The 24,325-nt window shown below is 38.4% G+C and overlaps 1 protein-coding gene across 1 annotated transcript in view; it reads right to left on the reverse strand.

Moving 5' to 3' along the window:
• The window catches only part of Camta (Calmodulin-binding transcription activator), a 705,348-nt gene that overhangs the window by 226,648 nt on the left and 454,375 nt on the right, over positions 1-24,325 (reverse strand). The window contains exon 20 of the mRNA XM_068226037.1: positions 3,971-4,101. Within this exon, the coding sequence (XP_068082138.1) occupies positions 3,971-4,101 (131 nt within the window). The remainder of the gene's footprint in view (positions 1-3,970; positions 4,102-24,325) is intronic.

Below are 24,325 nucleotides of genomic sequence, written 5' to 3' on the forward strand. Positions count from 1 at the left end.
TTTGAGATATGAAATTACATATGAAATATTTTTAAAATGCACTTTCTTAGTCAGTATCATCCAATCAAGCACATTTTCATCATCATTATCACTGTTGGTCAAATGGCACTTAACACCAACTACACTTCACATAGCAACTGAAAGTGTTGTAAAAGCATGAAAAACACTTCCCTCCCTTTGCTTGAATTACTGCCCGCAGATGTCTAGACACTGATTCCACACGCGCATTCAAATCCTCCTGAAGGATGAAGTCCCATTCTTCAACCAAAATATCCCTCAGTTCTTGCAGGGTCTCAATGTCATGACTACAAAGTCTCCAACCAAACACATCCCATACATGTTCAATATGATTTAAGTCTGGGCTACATACTGGCAAGATCAGAGTTTTTATGATGAGTTTGTATAATTATTATAAGACATGAATGTACTGCATGACACATCCAGCAGCATGCGGGCATGGATTATCATGCGTGAATGTGAAGTTGTCACTGATGAATGGAGTAACAACCATGACATGTTCATTGAGAACCTCATCGATGTACATCTGGGCATTGAGCACCCCAAAATTGATTAGCACAAGTTCAGTACAGCCGTGAGTATTTATACCACCCCATACCATTACGTAACCTTCTCTGAATGGTACCCTGGGATGAAACAAGCTGGTGAATACCCCTCTCCTGACTCCTTCACAGCAGTCTGGAGACCTGAAGCTAAATCTGCTATAGTTTGAGAAAAGAACCTTGCTCCACTGTTGAGAACAGTTATGATATTGATTTGCAAAATTCAGTCATGCTACCTTGTGTGTTCGTTAGAGCTTCGGTCTTGATATAGGACATCTTGACTTCATATTGGATTCCTTTAGTCTTTGTCTTACTGTTCTCTCACTATGTGAACATTTCAGACATTTGCCAAAAATGGAGGACCAGAAATATGTCATCACTTAGAGATGTACGTTTTATGATTCCTGACTTGGGCCTACTATCAGAAGTACTGAACTCCCAAAAACATTCAATCTAACATTCAATGCTTTCATACGATGCCTGAGAACATTTGCTACATAGCGTAAGCTTCTCCCATCATCCACCACATATACGGCCTTTACAACTTCATCCCAAGTGAGTGGCATCTTTATTCCACAGAATCTGTCTGTTAACTGTTGCAATGGTCATAAGAATGAACTGGCAATCATTGACAATTGCTGACTGGAATAAATGAGAACAGCTGGCCATGATGTATTATTGTATTGGCCTGCCTTACCCAATATAATTGCAGCCATATCCATTATCTGCAATACCTTCAACAAAGTGGCAGTACACAACTCACAGAGATGGTATTGTGGCTCCTCTGTTGAAGAAATGCTTGTCATTCTCCCATTTTGCAAAACACAGAAGTGATTGCGGGATGAAATTATTCAAATAAAATTATCCTATAAAATGTTATATTTCTCAGGAGATCCATTTTTCATGCCTGTCAGTGTATATTTTGAATAATATACCGGCTCGTCAACCTGTTCCTAATAATTCAGGGAGATGAGCAACCCATTGAATACTGATAGTCTGTAAGGTCAACATTGCTCTGCTTGCTACCAGTATGTCAGCAATATACAACAAGGCAGATCTGCACAGGAAAAAGGACTATATGCTAGCTTCATGCCAAGATAAAAGAACCATTCCACAAACATGCTGTTTATTGTGTGCCTTTATAATACATATACTAATACTAATACAAACTAGTTAATAGATGGTGCAAAGTGATCTGTTATGGCAGAATGTAAAATGAACACTGTAAAATATGAATTAGAGATATAAAATAGATATTACACTGCACGGTGGATGGCAAGCATGGTTGAAGTGGCAAGGTGCCAGTCACCTATCAGGGCTGACAGCAGATGGACGGTATGGATCTAGGGATATGCAAATATTTTTGGAACTATTCACAGCTTCCTGGTACAAAAGAAGGGAGCAGGAAAAGTTACATTCAATGTTAATTCAATATTTGAAACTGGAATTAACTCATACAGATGAAAATAATACTTACATTACATCCAACCCAGCTAAATAAAATATGATACAAATGGCCCTTTTCAAGACCAAATAAACACTGAATAGGTATAAGACCTTGCCACATAAAACATGTATGTTCGATCATCAGCCCTAAGGCTGGTTGGATCCTCAACAGCTCCGCCATCAGCTGTCACAGATGGCCTAGGCATCAGTGAAGAAGAGTACTAGGGAAATGAGGAGTGAGGTATTTTCCCGTTGCTTTCCTTGCCAAGCCAGAAGTTGATATTACATATCAGTCTGCCAAGCCCACTGAAATGCATGCATCAACCGACCTTATGAGCAACATTTTCACACCATTCATAGCGAGGACTAGCTGCATAAGGAATGGCATTACTGGCATCGCTCATACCTCAGTCACTTTCATATTGACAAAGCCAAGGATAAGACAGAGACAGATGAACAAAAGTAACAAAAATGCTCTAGCCTATACCAGAAGACATAGTGCACTGTAAACACTAGGTCCCGCCAGCAAAGGCATACATAAAACATAACAGGCAACAACAAAAGAAAGAATACCATATCAGGATTCAAAACTCTTTTTTCACCGTATTTGAGATTTTCAGTCAGGATTTGAAACGGTCTCTTTTGCTGTGTCCTAGCTTCTCAGTCATCTTGAAGAGTGCTCTTTCCTACTGAGCTATTACGAGGCTCGGCACATGAACAGCAGTTCACAGCCTATTTGGATCTGTTCATAGTCTTCATGTGCAAGACCTTTTGGAATGTAAGTTTTATTTGCATTTGTGATAGTTTTAAGAGTTCATCCAAGCTACAAGTATTGAATTAACACTGAAGCTAATGATTCCTGCTGTCTTCCTTTACACTAGAAAGCTGTGAACATTTACAAAAATAGTTGCATACTCTTGGATTCATTCCATCCATCCGCTGTCAGCCCTGACGGGTGACAGCTGCCTTGTCATTTCAGCTACACTCGCCATACAGTGCTTGGCTCTTAGAAGACATATTTGGAGTTCATGGCCATCCACCTAACAATGTAGTATCCTTTTCATACCTCTGATTCATGTTTTACAGAAATCATTTCGTATTCTGCCGCAACAGATCACTTTGCACAACCTATTAACTAGTTCACACTAGTGGTATATGTATTATAAAGACATGCAAGAGGTTTAACATCTCACTAACACATTGAAGGTTTTCGGTGAGGCAAAGATGGGAAAGGACTATGACTGGAAAGGAAGTGGCTGTGGCCTTAAAGTACAGCCCCAGCATTTGACTGGTGTAAAAATGGGGAACCACAGTAAAACATGTTTAGGGCTGTTGACAGTTGGATTCAAACCCACCATCTCCCAAATGCAAGCTCACAGCTATACGACTCTAACTGCATGGCCAACTCCCTCGGTGGACATGCAATAAATAGCATGTTTGTCGAATGGTCCTCATTTCTTGGCGTGAAAATAGCATGTAGTCATTTTTCTGAGCAAGCTGGGGTCATTTTATTTTGCTGACATACTGGTAGCAAGCACAACAATATCAACATTAGGGACTATAAGTGTTAGATGGGTTGCGCATTTTCATGAATTATGAAGAGCTGGTGGACCAGGGAAAAGGGAAAAAAATTTCAATATTTATGTGTAGTACATGAAAAATATTGTATCGGTGCATGTGTGAAACAAGGAAATATGTAAAGATACATTGAAATAAATCAACTGTCAACAAGACACATTTATCATTTTATCCTGTCTTGCAAATTCTGAAAGAAATTTGGTAAATATAAGTAAACAGTTTGATATACAACAAGAATAATTTTCTTCACATAATCTTCAACTCAAATATTCCACAGACCAAATCAACCTTTTACAGTAATAATATTTTTAAGGTAATAAATGTTGGATTTGATGAAAGGACCCAAAATTTATTTTAAAACTAAATGTAATGCAAAGCAGACTCACAAAGAGCGAAGTCCATTCTACGAACAGGTGAGCTACGAAGCATATCTCTAGTATCCGATGAATTGCCATCGTATGAGCAATCCATTCCTGACATGGGAGAATTCAAAGGCAGAGACATGCTGCGATCAAACCTGTTGAAGAAAATCCAATCCAGTGTTATATTCACATGGTTTTGAAGAGAAGAATCATACATTTTATATTTTATTTTTTATTTTTCAGAGAAACACTCATAAACTTATAAACTGTTGATGATATTATTATTATTATTATTATTATTATTATTATTATTAAAATACAATGAATTTTTCAAGACTGCCATGTCCTGGAATGTAGTTCACTTTAATCACTGTGAACCTCACAAAGGCTCACTTAACTATACAGCAGACTTACAATGTTGAATGTCACAGTTTATTAATAAATGTTATATCAACTTTTTATAGTTCCTCATCACCAATTAACAACAAGCTATTACAACAAAGAAGTACAGTAATATCTCAATTCATGCTTTTCAGGAAGGTTAGAAAATGTAAGTTACAGAAGTGGAAAAACAAGAGTTAAGATGATAAAAAATGGCTTATATAAATACACTGTTCTGATTTTTTGCAGGTCTAACATCAAATGTTCATTTATTGCTTTGTTGACTTACGCCTTGTATCGTATCAATACTGTTTAGTGTTAGAGTTCATGTTTGTCGTCAGTGGCTATAATGACATCGTCAGTCAATCAATCATTTTAGGACTGCTGCCCAGGTGGCAGATTATCAGTTAATTGTTCACCTAGTATTTTCTTTAACCTTTCTACTCTGAATGGCTCAAGTCAACCCAGATCTAATTTTCAATTACTTGTAATTGATAAAATATTGACTATGGTATATCCACATTACCTAGTGTATTTGTTCATCTCGTTTAGTAGTTATTCACATTGTTTGTCCAACCATTTCTCTATGGGGTAGGGTATGAGGTGAGATGAATCTGTCGTGGCAAGTTTTTTAATGACTGGATGCGCTTCCTGACATCAACCTCATCAGAGGAGTTAATGAGATGAAATGAATCTATGATGGTAGGAAGGGAGAGAGAGAAACCCGGTGCTGGCACATAGCCTACTCCTGTCGAATAGCACCAAAAGTTCTGTTCAAGGCTTAACGTCCCCATCGGACAGACTAATCACCATCAACAGCATCATATGCCCTCACTCCGTATGAGCACTGCAGAGAGGTTTGGAATTTAATCCAGGCTTTTGGCATGCAATCTAGTGATTAGAAATTGTGTAGCACCACCTCTCCTACATTCCCAGCCAACATTCTGATGGTGAAATTTTTTCGACCAACAGGACTCAAACCGGCTAACCACAATGTCCTATCGTTTAGACTTCAACATCTTAATGATCAAGGGCACCAGGTGGGCCAGTTATTCACATGTTTTAAAAATATTTTTAGGTTACCGACTACCGTATCTGTTCAATAAATTACATACTGTATATGATGAATGGGTTGAACCGACCCTTCCATTAATTTCTATGCTGCACTACCTGTTGGTCACTACAGAAACAATATTCAACTGACTCCACTGCTAGGAAGTGCATCAGTGGAAAAACTAATATTGGTTAATTGTTTCAATGTTCAAAAATGATTGGTCATCAACAGTTATGCAAGAATGCTATACAAAATGTACTGCATGAAATTAGTGAGAGTAAGCTGAAGACTTATTAGCTGATCCTGATTTTGTGTATCCTGAAGAAACTGATAGTGAAGATAAAGTTTCTCTTGAGTGAGAAAAAAATGATGAGCTCCAAGTATCTAATACAATTGATCAACAAGGTGAGGTTGACTCAGTACAACTAGAAGTGAATATATCTCGAAATGGGACTGAATGAAGAAAATAACCGCATTCACAATCACGTGTTAGGTATGATAATCATGTAATATGAACTACTTTATTGCTCCATTTACATTATGTAGGCCTATATGTATATCCATAGGCCTCAGGTCCCATTAAGATTTCAGTACATTATGTTTAAAATATTTAAGAGTAACATATTGTATTTCAGACTGGATAATATAATAAAATTTACACCTGCACCGACAAGGTATGGTTTTCAAAGGACAGATAATTCTCAGGTGTTGACAATGAAGTTATTCCAGTGGGCGAATCACTTCAAGAATAATTATGGAGTGAAGCAGATGGTTGCCCTATCTAAGGTAAAACGTCTCTTCAAAGGTTCTAAACAATTACCCAGTTTCTGAGGTTCAATTATAAGGTAGACAAACCAGCCCACAGACATAATGACAAGTTAACAGCAATAAGGTATGCCTTAATATATTTGCATTACAAGTACCTGAAGCATTTGTTCTACAAGAATGTACTACCATGGATGAACAACCATTTAGGGAAAAATGCCCTTTTAGGCAATATTTTCCTACCAAACCAGGAGGTAAATACAGGATAAAACAATGGCTCCTCTCGGACGTTGAAACAGATTATGTTTTAGCTGCTGAAGTTTACACAGATAAACCAGGAAATGAACAGTAGGAAGTGAACCAAAGAAGGAATGTGGTATTGAGGTGGTTTTTTTTAATCGCACCGACACAGATAGGTTTTATGGTGGCAAAGGGCTAGGAATGGGAAAGAATTAACCATGGTCTTAATTAGGGTTTAGCCCAAGGATTTGCCTGGTGTGAAAATGGGAAACCATGGAAAGCCATCTTCAAGGCTGCCGACCATCGAGTTCAAACCCACTATCTCCCTGAATGCAAGCTGACAGCTATATGACCCAAACCATGCAGTGACTCACTGAGTGAGGCTTGTCAGAGATATTGAAGGAACAGGGAGAAATGTCACTACAGACAATGTCTTTACCAAATTTTATTACTTTAATTTAGTAGTAGTTGGATACAGGTATGAAGTACACCATTTGACACTGATTGTAAAACAATACTGTATATAACATTAACAGTAAGGAAACAAACAATAAAATTTAACAAAGAAGGCACTTAATATTAAGAAGTTCATTAGAAATTAAATAACAAATATATGGGTTGAGTTTTTAATAGTGGCAACTATGCTGTAACAATGCCATGATATGTGGCCAGGCAATATAATGTATACCTGAGGTAGTTTTAGACACCCACCCTCCCTCAGCATGAACTCACCCTCCACATGCCATGCACGTGTGCAGCGACAACAACAAGAACACAGTTTTGAGCGCACGCTCGTGGAGTACAGCTGTAATGATTTTGAAGCAAGATCAGAAGGGCTTGTTGAAAGTTGAATGCGCTAGAGGTTGCAATGCAAGGCAGTGTTACAAAGGATTGCAAGAGGCTTGTGGTGAAACTACTGTAGCACGGTGGGTCAAGGCCTTCAAAGACCGACAAAAAAATGTGACAGACATTCCGCAGCCTGGTTATCCTGCAGTAAGTGATGACAACTTGCAGAATGCGGACACGTTAGTGCTGGCGGATTGGAATACACAATTCGTGAATTGTCCAACGATACAGGGCTAGCACCTTCAACTGTGCTGCAAATCCAGAAGAAGCAGCTGGGAATGCAGAAAATCACCTCCAAACGGGTTCCACATGCTTTGATCGATAATCAAAAATTGCTACGATATAATGCAGCTTGTGCGCACTTGGGAGCGCTATGAACATGAAGGTGAAGCCTTCTTATGGTGGATAATCACCATTGACGAGACCTGAGCCAGAGCTTACGAACTGCAGCTGAAATGCCAATCAAACGGGTGGCGTCATCACGGGTCACCGTGAAAAGTAATGGTTCGGCTGACCGGAACCAATGTGAAGCATTGCTGATCGTTTCCTACGACTGTGATGGTGTTGTCATAAAGCATACCATACCCTGAGGCCTTACCATTAATGCGGAGTACTACTGCACATTTTTGCAAACAAACTTGGTAGCAGCACTAAGAAGAAAATGAGGACACTTCCTGAATAATCTACGCATCACTCTGCATGACAATGCAAGGCTGCATGCAGCAGAAGCTGTGACTGAGTTGTTCAGTCGCTTGGGGCTGGGAAGTGCTTTACCAACTCCCTTATTTTCCTGATCTCAGCCAGATTCCTAAAATGAAAGCACCACTTCAGGGGACCGCTTACATACAGTGGACGACATTCTCAAGGTCTCCAACTGCTCGATCCATGACCTCCAGAGGTCAGGCGCTCTCAACGGCATCCAACGGCTTCCACATCGCTGGGAACGAGTGCTACACAGTGGTGGTGTTTACTTTAAAGGGCTGTAAAATGCCTAACGTTGTAAGTGCGCTTTGCTTCTAAATAGAAAGTAGTTGCCACTATTAAAAAATCAACCCATGTAAATAAATAAATAAGAAGGGGTAAAAACTAGCAAGCTTCTGAAAAAGAAGCTCCACAGGAACAAGCCTGAAATTCCTTCCAAATTTATGCCATCACGATTTTGAGATCTGTTGTCATCAACTTTTGGATTCAAAGGCTATTACCTTAGTATTTTATATGCCTCAGAAAACAAGGCAGAGATACTTCTATCTATCATGAAAACATTATCTTTAATAATGCACCCCGCCAGAAGCCAAATTAGATACTGGAATATAACACCAACAGAAGTGGTGTGGGCATGACAGACAAATTAGCTAGCATATACACTAGCAAGACGAGAACTAGAAGGTAGCCTGTTGCTTCATTTTTCAATATAATCACTCTTGCAGCAATAAATGCTTATGTTCTCTATATGCATATGAATCAAAATTACAATGGAAAGATACTTTGCAAAAGATGTTTATTCCTGAAACACTTGGGTAAATCAATAATGGAAAAATTACACCAGGAATGAATCCAGAGGCATGTTCCATGAACAGTGAAGATGAAGGTGACCAAAAAACAGTAATGAAATGTACTGTTTGTAAAGCTATCATTTGTCAGGAGCATATCAGTGCGTTCTGTACATCTTGCACTAAGGTTAAGGAGAACAGTTTGACACTAGTGTGATGAACTGATATAACTTGAAAACAATATTCTCTCACCCATGTGTAAATAATACAAGTATCGAGCTCGAATTATTATTATTATTATTATTATTATTATTATTATTATTATTATTATTATTATTATTATTATGATGACTGGTGATGTACATCCACTTATTAGTATCATTATTAGTTTACAATCGCACTATTTGTGAGGTTATGTCATGAAATATTTGTTGCATATAGATATTTATATGAGTTTAGTTAATGTAAGAACCTGTATATAATTTATTATTACATGTATATATGATTTGTAATCCATTTCAGAATTGCTAAACACACTGTAACATTCAGAATGGCACTCGGTAATGAGAACTCTGTAGAATATTCTGTACATTATATCTGGGCCTTAATCACTGTAGAATTTACGAGAAAATGTATCTTTCTAGAAGCCTGGCCAAGCACATATATAAAGAGGTGGTCTTCATGGTAGAGACGAGTTCCGTTATTGCTTAGTTGGAGTTATGACTTAACAGGAATTGTACTTGTGACCTCGTATTGTGTTGAACCGACATGTAGTCAGCAGTCAACTGTTTCAACTGCGTTTTTTTTTTTTGCTAGTTTCTTTACATTGCACCAACACAGATAGGTCTTATGGTGACGATGGGACAGGAAAGGCCTAGGAATGGGAAGGAAGCAGCCATGGCCTTAATTAAGGTACAGCCCCAGCATTTGCCTGGTGTGAAAATGGGAAACCACGAAAAACCATCTTCAGGGCTGCCGACAGGGGGGTTCGAACCCACTATCTCCCAGATGCGAGCTCACAGCCGCGTGCTCCTAACCACATGGCCAACTCGCCTGGTCAACTGTGTTTTAAGGTTGCAATCTCCATGTGGCATGTGCATAGTGCTAGGCATTTGTTAAAGATGGTTGTTTGTTGATGTGTGTATTTTGTTTGTGACAACAGTTGATTAGGTTATGTGTATGTTTATATCACCGAGCTAGAACTAGGACTACAGAGTGATTATTGGACCACCATATTTGAATCTACTTGAACGCCATGTCTGCCATATTGTAAGCGATCAAACCAGGTGGGCGTTCTGGTGAAGCAAGTACAGAGGCTGCGGGAATAAATACTGTTTGACAGTTTTCTTAATTAGGGAATCACTCAAAGATGCATCATATCTATTAAAAGGACATAAAGTACAAGATACAGGCTGCATACTGTACTTACATATTGTATAAAGGCGGAAAATTAACGCATTTCCAGTAATTAGAAAAGAAATCAAAATACATTGCCATTAAACAAATTTAGCCCTACTTACAGAGAATGAAAATATAGAACAGAAAACCTTGAACAAAATAATATAAGAACATCCAAAAATAATTCATATAACTTAAATAAATAAATAAATAAATAAATAAATAAATAAATAAATAAATAAATAAATAAATAAATAAATAAATAAATAAATAAATAATAATAATAATAATAATAATAATAATAATAATAATAATAATAATAATAATAATAATACAATTCCTGGTCTCTTTCCAGTTACCTGGATTTGGCATTTTGTATGGATTCAGCTCAATTTTACAGCCAGATGCCCTTTCTGATACTAACCCTATATGGAGTGATGTCCTACTATTGCGTGTTTCTGTGGCAGGTTGTAGTGTGTTCTGTTGTGTGTAGATGAAGAAGATTGTCTAGTCCCTGATTCCGGGGAATTAACTGTCAACTACTCAAATCAAATCCTCAATCTGGTTGAATCCGTGGCCCTCTGAACCGATTGCCAGCATGCTGATCATTCAGCCAAGGAGCCGGACACGAAGCAATTTGGCAAGTTCAATCCTGGCTCACTCCTGTGGTATTTTAACATCCTCAAATCCTTCAGCCTTGTGTCAGTAGATTTACTAGCACATAAAAGAACTCCTGCGGGACAACATTCCGGCACATCAGCGTATCCAAAAAAGTAGTTATTAGGACGTAAAACTAATAATAATTTATGAAAAATAAGTATTCTAGAGCCATGGAGTACAAGGTTTGAAGTGAACAATGGTATTGTAAAGTATCCCATAATAATAATAATAATAATAATAATAATAATAATAATAATAATAATAATAATAATAACAATAATAATAATAATAACAATAATAATAATAATAATAATAATAATAATAATGAAATCAGAACAGAAAGTTGTAGTATGAAAATTTGAAATAATTGTTTAAAAAGAGGACAGTCCTTCTTGTGTCAATGATCTTAAATCACATAAGTTTAGGCTACTTTCCTGATTAATTCACTTTTTTGGACGAAGATTATGGTAATGTCGATTTTTTTATTTGCCTTATGTTGCAACTGCTCAGGCACATTTTATAATACTACTACTACTACTACTAATACTACTAAAATGTTTTCATTCCTCCTCTGAAGGAGGAGGCGGGCCTCTTAGACGGTGACGCGTCTCTCAGGTCGGGAGATTTGTTGCGGTGAAGGAGATGCTCGGAGAAGGTGAGGGGGTTGTTGGCCATGGCCTATGCTAGGAACTGTCCCGGCATTGCCTTAGTGCAGGAGAATGGAAAAACATGGAAAACCATTCTCAGGACAGCCGACAGTTGGGGCCAGCCATGAGGTCCAGCCCTGTCCCGTCTCCCAAATGCAGAGGCGTAGAGCCATGGCCACCCCTCCTCTGCTTGGTCGGCTGGTCAGAGTGCAGAGCTGTTGGGCCATGGACCAACCATGGCCGCTTGTTGGCCGAGCCCCACTCTGCATCTACCGACCCACACGTTTTATCGCTATGATGGGATAGATCAAGGCTGCGACTGCGACTGTGATGGAAGTGGCAGTGGCATTAATTAATGCACAGCAGCCCCCATATTTGCCTGATGTGAAAATGGGAACCACAGAAAACCATCTAGCAGAGCTGTCGACAGTGGGATTAGAACTCACTATATCCGGAATGCAAGCCAAGAGCTATATTCCGCGAGCCACGTAGCCAACTTGCTCAATAGTATGTAGTGGTGATGTAGGACTGAAAATACTCATATTACTCCATATCGTTGACAGAAGGGATGAGGTGACTAGGAAATTCAGAACACTGTAGGTGTGGCGTTGGACAGGAACCATCTTGTATAATCGTTGTTCTATATATACTTATTTTCAAAATGCCAGGGAACTGTGCTCCATATGATACCATTTAATAATAAATAGTGTCATTGCTTTTTTCGTCCTACCAACCACTTTGTACGGTTTTCGAAGAAGCTGAGGTGCCAGAGTTTTGTCCCTCGTGGAGTTCCTTTACGAGCCAGTAAATCTACTGACAGAATTGTGACGTATTTGAGTACCTTCAAATAACAAATATGCCAACTTGGGCTCAGAAAGGCAGCGCTCTACCGCCTGAGCCAATCAGCCAGGCAGGATACCGTTTATCGTGTTTGGCTGTTTGGTCAGCTCCTACAAGAAAATAAAAGTAGGCCTATCCTACACGTGCTGGATTGTGCTACACAGGCAACGTAATTCTGCTAATCGCCCAAAACTGTGTACTTTAGTAAACAAACTTGACTGAAAAATAATATATCCTTTGTGTTTCCTCTAAAAATGTATGCAATTGCATGCCGCACACATAGAGAGCATAATTTATTTGATCTAATCTGTTGAAAGTAACGTACTATAAGTGGAAGAAATTATATGGACGGTGCTTAATCTATGGTATTGCTATTTCTTCTTGGCACCACCCAGAGCACTGTAGCAGCCATGTTAGCCACTATATAGTCTTCTTTCTAGCTTGTTGGGTTATGTGAAGTTAAGGTGAAATAAGTAAGTGTACCAGCTGACAGCATTTTGCATCCGTCTTTGTGGATACATCAAGTTGCTCTAGTCATGTTACATTATATAATTTATTGGTTTCAAATTATGTTGGCCACCAAATCAGAGGTACATAATAAATTATATATATATTGTACCAGGAAAAGTTCTTAGGTAAAGGGCATGAGTAGGACATCAGGGAGTGGAACTTGGTTTTTGGAGCTGATACAGAGTAGGATAGACCCGCAGAGCGAATAATAGATGGTTATAAAAAATTTTTTAAAAACAATTTATTGATTCTTCACCCTGCAATATGATTATTGGAATCAAATCTGGCATTGAAATTAAAAGTTTAAACGTAATCTTCTTGATTTCTGTTCATGAATATTAAATGAATGTCATTGATTCCAAAGTCTTTCATATGTGAGAATACGAGGTATTAGATTTCCACCTAAAGTCTTTCTAAATATGAGCACACACTTGTAATTGCAAATTGACATAGGAATTTAAATTTCTGTTGAAAGTTTTTCAGTTTGTAAACCTTGACGTATAGCACACTTGAAAAGCCTAAAGTTCTTCTATGAGATATGAAAATTAAATTTGAAAATTAAATTAATCACAAAAGATGAACTTTTGAGAAATTATGAGAACTCTGAAATATTTGTTCACACGCGGCACTGAAGTTTCCACTGTTCAAAATTAATGAAAAAATTTTAGTCAGTTTGTTACTACTCACTTAATGAAATAAATGTTGCTACAAATGTTGAAGGACGGACGTCTGGAATGTTCCGTGGAGAATCAGGATCGGCGATGTTCCATTAACACACCATGTTGACGTCCCTCGATGAGGTGATGATTGCTGGAACTGGATCATGTAGAATTGCAGCTCGTTAAGGTGATTTTTCGCACACGGAAAATTCACTTAGTGCGAGTAGTTATCACTGACACTGTCATTTACTGTCGAACACAGTTTATGGCGTAATTGAACTTTAAGACGTTAAATGAATAATCACAGTCCTTTCTGTATGAAATACTATTTAAAGTCGTTACTGAGAATATCCATAATTACACAGTTCACACTTGAAAAAGGCAAATCACAGTTTATAATCACAGTCTTTGAACACGGTCATTAAGTCACTAAGGATTATTTTCTGATTATCTGGTTATTATAATGTCATATTACCTCAGAAAAAGTTCTTAGTATTCACCCAGTTTACTACTGTAAGTCGTATACTAATATGGCATGAACACTACGTGAATAAAGAAACACAGTTCAATGCTCGAAAAGATATGAGTCCTGGTAATTCTACACATTAATTTCTGTTCATTGTAGAAGTTCAATATTATGTGAGGTAAACTAAGTCCACACGTAATGATATACTCTGTGAACGTTAAATATTTGGTATTTGCACTTCAATAAGTTCACTTGTATTATATTCTCAATGTCTTTAGAATTAGACCGTAGTCGCGACGTGATGTACTAAATACAGTGCGACGTTTTTTATAATTTTGTCGGCAATATAACTTCGTATTCTGGAAACACGACGGCAAGTACTTTCACCGTGACTGCACGGACATACTGTACGAGGGTCGGTCTCCCCTCTGTCTCACTCACACACACATCTATGTACTCATCCTTGTACTGCTCTGCTTGTTAGCCTTGACATATATACCGGCGCTGGGAGGGGTGGTTCTCTTGGTCATGTGACCGTGAGTGCATAATCTTCTTAGACTCTAAATTATTATAACTCAACAACCATGGGATGGATTAATTCGAAATTCACAGGGATTAACTTTTATGACGTCCGCTACAATTCAGCGTTTGTCCCGTTGAAATTGGTTAAGGCGTTGAAAAGCTTGCGAAAAGAAAAATTATTTTCGAGAAATATCTCTAGGGGAGGTGAGCTTCGAGCGACAGGTGACGTCATTTGACTTCGCCTAGTGCACTCGTGGAGTCTGGCACATGCTGGAACATTCCTTTGCTCAGTTGTTCGTACGTCGGACGGATATTTTATGCTGGAATAACGTTTCTTTCGATTGATATGGGCCAGGACCTAGGCTTTCATGGTACAATATATATATATTCAAATCAAGATTCTAACCAATTCAAACAAAAATAATCCATCATGAGACTTGTTTGTCCATTATTGTTTGTCCAACTCTTGTTCCGTTTCTCTGCGGGGTCGGGTATGAGGTTAGATGAATCTGTCGTGGCGGGTTTTTATGACCGGATGCCCTTCCTGATATCAATCTCATCAGAGGAGTTAATGAGATGAAATTAATGAAGTGATATATATATATTTATATATGATAGTAGGGAGAGGGTGAAACCTGGTGCCGGCACATAGCCTACTCCTGTCGAATAGCACCAAAGGGTCTGCTCAAGGCTTAACGTATCCATCCGATGGACGAATCACCATCAACAGCGTCATATGCCCTCACTCCATATGAGCACTGCGGAGAGGTTTGGAATTTAATCCAGGCTTTTGGCACGCAATCTAGTGATTAGAAATTGTATGGCACCACCTCTCCTACCTTGCCGGTCAACATTCTGTTGATATAATTTAACGTGGCATGTAGGCTGGTACATTCACTGGTCGACTGTCTAATTCCTCTAAAAGTGAGACTAATCGATGGTGTAAACATGCAAGCAGGCAGCTCGAAAACATGCACGTGATGTCATCATTGCCACAGTAACCAGTGAACCTCCCATGTTAGCAGTCAATTTCAGCAGAGGCATTCTGGTTGCACAGGCCATGTGGTACACTGGCATACCAGCTTTCTTCCACCAATCACCAAAATGTACTGCTGTGCTGTATAGAGTGACAGATCAAAAAACTGTGCATACTAACAGAGCAAAATTAATACAAGTTTTCACCGAACTGATGAACTGCCCAGATTCAAATCTCATAACAGTCTGAGAAGCACAAGGCTACAAAAATTATCTTGTTGATTTCAGTTTTGTATATCTTTCCTCAGTTTTTCAGGAAATATTAAAAAAACTGAATTACTCTTTATGATGATTCAAACGAAAGTGAATGATATTCTAGTACGTTAGGCCTAGCAAGTCAGTACAGGAGTACAATGCAATTGCTTTCAAAACGAAAACGAGCCTCGGAAAGAAACATATTCTGAATGTCGACAATACTTCAAGTACTCTTGGAACTAATGACGACGTCATGTCCGATGTTCATTCAAGATGCACGAGAAGAACCGATCATAGAAACAAGCTTCGGATTGGAACCTTAAACGTTATGACTCTAACTGGAAAATGCAACGAAATCACGGATTTAATGAACCGTAGACATTTTCACATTCTAGGGCTAAGTGAAACCAAATGGAAAGGATGCAACACAAGAATGTTAGAGGATGGATATAAATTATACTGGAGTGGTAATCCTGCAGTGGCGAGGAATGGAGTTGGTTTTATACTCCATAAAGACATTGATAGTGTAACAGATGTCTCCTTCATCAATGACAGATTAATCAAAGCTAAAATATGACTAAATGGAGAAACTCAAACTGTAATCCAAGTTTATGCTCCCCAGCAGGGTTGTAGCGATGACCAAAAAGCAAGCTTCCCAGAAAAACTAGAGGACATCATTGATGAAGAGAACATAATGATAATTGGGGATTTTAATGCCCAGATAGGAACTGATAGGTCAGGTTATGAAGGCATTATTGGTCAATATGGATTTAGTAATAGAAATGAGGAACTTCTACTTGATCTATGTACACGAAACCAACTTCTGGTGAAGAACTCGTGGTTCCAGAAAGGGGATAGCCACAAGATAACGAGATACAGCTGGGATGGTCAATATAGATCAGTGATAGACCTTATCATCACTGATAGGTCAAGTGGAGAAAAGGTGCATGATGTAAAAGTGATACCTAGTGAGAGCCTTGATAGTGACCATAGACTCTTCATTGCAGACCTGAAAGTCACCAAACCTATTACTAAAGTAAACAAGAAGAAAAAACCATGAATTAAAGACTGGAAATTGAAAGATGTGGAATTCAAACAGTAGTTTCAAGAGGAAATCAGAGCTAAAATACCAGTAACAGACACAAAGAAAGGTAATGAAGAATGGAATGATTTTAAGGCAAGTCTGGTTGGTAGTGCAGATAAAATATGTGGAAGAACAAGCAGAAGAGTGAGAGAGAAAAGAACATCTTGGTGGAATGATAAAGTGAAAGAAGCCATAATGAAAAGGAATAAAGCCAAAAAACTTCTGGATGTGGCTAAGTCTGACAGAAGAATCAACAGCAACCAAATAGACAACAATAAATTGGAAGAGATAGCAAAGGAATATAGATACAGAAAGTTGGAAGTCAAGAGAATTGTACGGGAAGAAAAAGAGAAAAGTTGGAAAGAATTTACAACTAAACTGGAAGAAGACAGTAAAGGGAATATGAAAATGATTTATGGAATAGTAAAAAATAAAAGATCAGATAAAGAAGTAATTACAGCTCTGGAGACAGCAGATGGGAATATAGTTCGCAATATGAAAGATATCACGAATACAATGGGGCAGTATTTTGACAAGCTCCTAAATGGCCCTAAAGAGATCTCTATTGAGGATGTAGGACAGAAAATAATAGAGGAAGATATCCCAATTACATGGACAGAAGTAGAGCAAGCTCTCCATAGGATGAGAAGTGGTAAGTCAGCAGGAGCTGATGAAATTCAGCTGACATGATTAAAGCTGCTGGTCTGCCAGGAATACAGTGGCTGTATAGAGTTCTCAGAACAATATGGAAGGATAACGAAATACCTGACGATTGGACAAAAGGGGTCATAGTTCCTATCTTTAAGAAAGGGAGTAGAAGGAAAAGTGAAAATTACAGAGGCATTACCCTCTTATCACACGGCCTTAAAATTATGGAGAAGATCATTGAAGCCAGGGTAAGGGATATACTAGAGCCTATCTTAGAAGAGGAACAACATGGATTTAGGACTGGAAGAAGCACAACAGATCTGATATTTGCTTTGAGGATGTTGGCAGAGAAACACTGGGAAAGAGGAAAAGGCCTAATTATTGTGTTTATGGACCTTGAAAAGGCATATGATAATGTTCCTAGATCAACTATTTGGAAAAGTCTTAGAAAACTTGGTGTACCGGAGTACCTTATTAGGAAGATCCAAATGCTATATACTAATTGTAAAAGTTGTGTCAGAATTGGAGATGGTCACTCTGAATGGTTCAATACAACCAAAGGAGTACAACAGGGAAGTGCCTTATCACCTCTTCTATTCATAGCAGTTATGGACACCATTTTAAAGGAACTAAAAGGAAAAGGTAATAAAGATCTTCAGGCTCTGGTGTTTGCAGATGATGTGGCAATATGGGATGAAACAGAGGAGGGAGTGCAAAATAACCTGAATGCATGGTGTAAGAAGTTTGATGATTATGGAATGAAACTGAACCCATCAAAAACAGTAGCATTAAAAATCAGCAGACATAATACAGAATGCAACATGAAAATACAGGACCACCAAGTTGAAGTAGTACACCAGTTCAGTTATTTAGGAAGCATAATGGCTAGTAATAACAGAGCTGAGAGAGAAATAACAAACAGAGTAACCAAAGGCTCTAACTTTTACAGTATCGTTAGACACCTACTATGGGATGAGAAGGTCCCACAAAGAACAAAAATGACCCTGTACAAGTCATATTTCATTCCCATCCTTACATATTCTCTGGAAACCTGCACACTAACATCAAAGGATTGTAGTAGGATTCAAGCCTGTGAAATGAAATTTCTTAGAACTGCCCTCCAAAAGACCCGACTTGATCATGTGAAAAATAATGAGATCCGATCTAACCTAGGTCTAAATGAATTGATGGAGGAAAGACTTAGGTCATCTAGACTTAAATGGTTTGGGCATGTTAAACGAATGAATAGCACAAGGTTACCATGTGCTTATTTGGAAAAGAGAATAACAGGTACAAGACCAGCTGGAAGACCAAGAAGAAGATGGATGGACCAACTGAGGGAAGACGTGGAGAGAAGAGGATGGAATTGGGAATCTGTCCTGGACAACGAAATGTTTTTGAATAGGCAACTTTGGAAGACGCTCGTTTTCAAACACCCTACCCGGCTCGCTGGAAGGGCAAACCGATGATGATGATGCTGTTTCCAAATGTATTACATTTTTGAGGAACTTAGAAAATGAGGATAAATGCACTGAGTTTTTCACTTCACTGAAAGGGCCAAAGAATCGGTATCATTTCTTAAACGCCTTGATTTGAAGGAAGGACATTTCAGTATATCTAAGTACAAGCAACTGTATTACAAAATAGAGGACAACATTATAACCCAGTTGGAAGTTAAATTTTCAAGATGTGAAAAACAACATCTCTTACGTTAGGTCAGAAGTTCCCTTTGGAAGCATTAAATTCATTGATAGTGAGCTATGGTAAGTTCCTTAACAAAGATAAATGACAAACTGAACTTAAAAAATACTTTTGCCACTGCACAGGGAAAATGTTTGTGGTTTTAGCTAAATAAACCAAATGATCCAAAACAAATTTAATGAAATTCTCCCAAAGGTTTTTAGTTTATTTTGTTTACTTGCAACAATCCCAGTTACAAGTGCTTCTGTGGAAAGAAGTTTCTCCTGCATGAAACGTGTTAAGAGTTGCTATTAATGCTTTCACAATATCATGTTAAGAGTTATTTAAGAAACTCTATGACTCAGGATCAGGCATGTTCATTTCCACTGTCTGTACTGCTTACTACTGCTTGACCAGCCAGGCAGGAAAAGAGTGAGGAGTACTGCATTAGAGCAAGGAAGCTCTTTCAATCCTGGGTAGGACAGGAATTACTGTCCTGGCCAAGACAAAATGTGATTGCTTAGTAACGTAGTTGCTATAGCAGAGCTTGTAGGTGAGTGTAATTTTAGTAGCTTGCGCTATCACTGTTAAATCAATATGTAGAGTGTGCTCCACTCTTTGAAGCAGTGGCGGCTGGTGGTTTAAAATTTCAGTGGTGCACAATTTTTACCATTGATATAATACGATAACAGGCTAATTTTCAAATCCAGCTACATCAACAATACTTTTATTATTAAAAATAAAACAAACATTTTATATTTCTATTTTCAGGAATATCACTACAACCCAGTAACACTTTTTTCATTTAAGAACTCTTTTACCACATTGAAATAAAACATTTTGAGGTAGCCTAGTTCCGGTATTGTATCTGGTTTTGAAATTAAACGTTGCGTGGCCTACCCATTCGTTTCACCATGGATTTTTCTTCGGCAGTCCATTGCGGAAATGGCCCAGACATTAAAGACTGCACCGAATTCATGATCTGGCACAATATCACTTAACTAATAAAAACCTACAATAATAAAAACACACGCTGACACGAATGTTTACACAGTGAAATCAATAAGCTACTTAGCTTGTACGCACATAACAAAGTTCACAACTATACTGATTGAAATGACCGTTTTTATTTTTCAAATTTAAAGCCATTAATTATATATCCAGCAGATGAACTTCCATCCAATGTCGCTAGGTGACATCCCTGTTCTATAACAGACTCTCACATTGAGCGCCAACGGTCTCTAGCAACTTTGCTAGTAGTTGGATACATAGGAGCACGGCCGACTGAATCCCTCGCTGAGCTGCAAGGAGCTAGCTAGAGCAACGCATCAAGTCGGCCGTGATTGGAGGAGGCAGGTTGATAAACCTCCATTTAAGCAATGTATAAGAAGCCACGCCTATCTTTTCCTCTCCCTGCACACCCCTCTGGCAGCCTAGAAGCACCCCTCAATCAGCCCTGCGCACCTCTCTGGCAGCCTAGGTTTTATCCTACCTCAGGTTGACTCTTTGCTGCAAACGTTTTGGCTCCTGCAGTAAACATCTAAGTGTACCAGCTTGTAGTCTCCTGTAGTCAGTATTTGCTCTTTCAAGCTCTTGAAAGGTTTGTCTTATTGAATGAAAATACAGTAGTTGAGTAATCCAAATTATAAAACTTTACCTAAATTACACATAAAAAATTAATGGGTGTAGCGCAAACCTGCAACCTTATGGAGAAACCGCTTTGAAGTAACATAAAACATCCTGCCCATTTATTTTTAATAACAATTATATTATTAAAATACATTGCAATGCGAGATGGCAACTCAAGTATCTATAAAGTAACTGAAGAAATCTCATAACTACTACATTATTAAATCAATGTTTTAAATAATCAATAATTCTCCATTTACAAACCATTCCTGTCCATTATAATATATATTTATTATTCACTATTATTAAACAAACAATAGTATTCCTCCATAGAAAAAGTATTAATAAGTCTGTGGATTATGAATGTCATGATAAGCATTGCCAACAATCCTCCCAGCCAACGGAAGATTGGTTAGTAAAACCGGCAGGTGCAGAACTCCACTTAAGTCAACTGTTTGATCATATTCGTTCACTTGTGCCACATAATTTAATTGGCTTCCTATAGTTCAGCTGTTGTTATTGTTCTGTTTTTCCACCAACATCACATTCTGCACATGAGTTTGCCAGTTACTCGATTGTGCATCACTTTCCTGCTTGCTTGTTGTTTTAAGGGGCCTAACATCGAAGGTCATCGGCCCCATCACTTTCCTCAACTATTTCTATGTGCAATGTTTCATTACTCAGCAGTAAGTCATGTGACTTGATCGTGATACAGAAACTATCAAAACTCGCTGGTAAATTGTAGAGTAACAATATCGACAGAAGATCGTTCGGTACTTCCGTATTGCCAGGTCAGTCAACAGCATCCAAGGATCTTCGCAGATGATCACGAACATTGTCGCACTTGTTCATGCGTTGAAGCACTATGTGTTTCAGCAAGATAGTTTTTCTTGCAGGGCCTTTGGACTGGTAGACATTTTCCAAATTCTGCCAAAGTTCTCTCAACGTCACACATTCCTTCACTTCTTCCAACATGACTGAAGAGATTCCCAGAAGTATGTCTGACATAACCTTACTATTTCCAGATTCCCATGCTACCACTGCAGCCATGTTCTCTGCGTTTGCCTCGGACTTCACTTTTGCACTCTTACATAGGTCCACGCATCATTCCTTATGAGTAATGCTTTCATATGAATTTTCCACATATCAAAATAGTCTTTTGAAAGCATTTCAATTCACATTAACACAGATAATGCCATTTCTTTTTTATTTTTGCCATGTTATGGAACGTTCATTACAACATAACCATACATTCATGTCTTTCTATAACTTCACTTCCTCATGTGCGATTCCGGGTCCATAACCTATTAACAAGGCTGTAGATTATGAAATAAAATATGATGCCCATTACATTAGAGTGCAAGTTTACTGAATACAAAAAGGAACAACTTTAATACAATGAATCCGTCTGAAGAAGTCAAATGTATATACCGAACAACCCTAAGCAAAATGGGATAGCTGAGCAGAAAAACTATACCTTAGTTGAAATGGCTCAGTGTCTGCTGATTCAGTCTAGCCTTCCACCTTCATACTGGGCAGAAGCAGTGTCAATTGTGAATCATATCGGGAGTCACTGTCCATCTGCTTCATTAAATGGAAATACCCACTTCTATGCATGAATGGGAGAAAAACCAGATGTGGGCAACTTTCAGGTATTTGGTTCGTTGGTCTACTGTTTAAATCGAACCAAGAGCACAGGCAAGATTGAGCCACATGTGTGGAAGGGCATGTTCCTGGACTTGGCTGAGGATTCCAAAAGCTTCTGAATGTGGATCCCTGAGGAACGTTGAGTGGAGATTTCATGCAGCATGCAGTTCCTGAAAGAGTTTCCAAAAGTGGAGGGTCATCGTTATGAAGATTTCCACCTAGAACAAATGACCGATATTGTCAAGACTGTTGACGATTTGAACGTTGATGGGAGAGCAAAGGAACGTGTCGACAATGGAAACATTTGACGTTGTGGTGAAAAATGAACGACTCGATCGATGTTAAAGTTCAGCAAGATGATATACAAGTGAATTTGACAGATTCAGAGGATGAACTGGATTTCTTGGGCTTCGATGTAAATCCACTTCCAGCTGAAGTTACAACATCTGTAAATTAAGTGCTGAGTCTGATCTAGATAATACCCTCTTTGTAGTTGTTTTGATGGGAGTGATGGATGTAGTGAAATAGGTCCAGAGCAGAATGACATTACTGTAGGCTACAATGCAGGCATGCTAGCCATGCTGTCATTTTACTTCTTAGTGCATAATTAGTAAAGTATTAGCATAATGCACTTAAAATTTGCAGGCATATCATCAAAATTAATTTCTCTATGAAATGTATATTTTCAAAAGTTACAGAAAACATTATTCTTTGGCATGTAAATACTACATAATTTTGAAAAACAAATACTGTGCATTTAAATGTGTGGAATTTTTAAAAAAACTGTTAAATTGAGGGTAAATGCAATTGCTTACCAAATAGTTCATTATCAGTGTTTTGATGTATTATACGAACATATTCTGGGAATAACACATATGACATAGTGACATACAACAGGTCCGAGGGTTAATACACATTTGTCCAACACACTTTGCAATTAAACTTACATAATTCTATTAAGTTAGGAAGGTAATAAGTAACAATTAGGACAATACAGCCAGCTTAGAACCAGAATAGCATTACCAAATTAAATAAAAAAATAAACCACAGCCTGTTTCCAGTTTCAACCAGATCAGGAATGGGATTAATGAAGCCCATATCTAGCGGTGAGGACAGGAACTGTGCCGGCTGCTGAAGCCTGTTGCACTCCTCTGGAACAATGATTAATGATTGACAGATGAAATGATATTGGAGAGTGTAAATGGAATGAAAGATGACACGCAAAACAGGAGTACCTGGAGAAAAATCTGTTCCATCTCCGCTTTGTCCAGCACGAATCTCACATTCATTGACCAGGATTTGAACCATGGAACCCAGCGGGGATAGGTTGGTGCACTGTCGCCTGAGCCACAGAGGTAAAGAATAGCGTATCTCCGAAAATAGCCAAAACAGCATATATAATTTGTTTTAATTTATAAAATGAAACACAGTAACTGCCAAAATGGTATAAGTGTCATTTTAATGCTTTTTATGTTGTGCCCACACCACTTCTGAAGCATAAGGTTTTTGTGCCTCCCTTTACTCTTGCTTCCCTCCTTCCTTATCACTACTCATTAGATAACACAAAAATCTGCCTCACAAGAACTTCAGTTAATAATAATAATAATAATAATAATAATAATAATAATAATAATAATAATGTGGCCTGTGAGAGCAAATGATGCTAGTTAAAAACCTCTAAAACCGAGTATCGACTGCGCGCGGCAGTATTCGTTGCTTTGCCTCGCGAAGTCGATACCATGTTGCCTCGCGCGGCAAGACGAACACTGCCGCGCTCGAACTTGGCGCGGGTCGAGCCAAATCGGAGCGGTCTCTTGTCCCGCGGCAAAGGGATTTCAGTGCGCTGTGTTCGTTCAGTTGAGGCGGGTGTTGGCAGAGGGGTCTCTTCCCGCATCGCGTTCACTTGTTTCTCTCCCTGTCCGCCTTGTGCGTGACGTCATGTGACAGACAGCGCTCTCCCGTCCTGCTGACACGTATTACCAC

Source organism: Anabrus simplex, chromosome 2 (assembly GCF_040414725.1).
Source record: "Anabrus simplex isolate iqAnaSimp1 chromosome 2, ASM4041472v1, whole genome shotgun sequence".
NCBI classification, from domain to species: domain Eukaryota; kingdom Metazoa; phylum Arthropoda; class Insecta; order Orthoptera; family Tettigoniidae; genus Anabrus; species Anabrus simplex.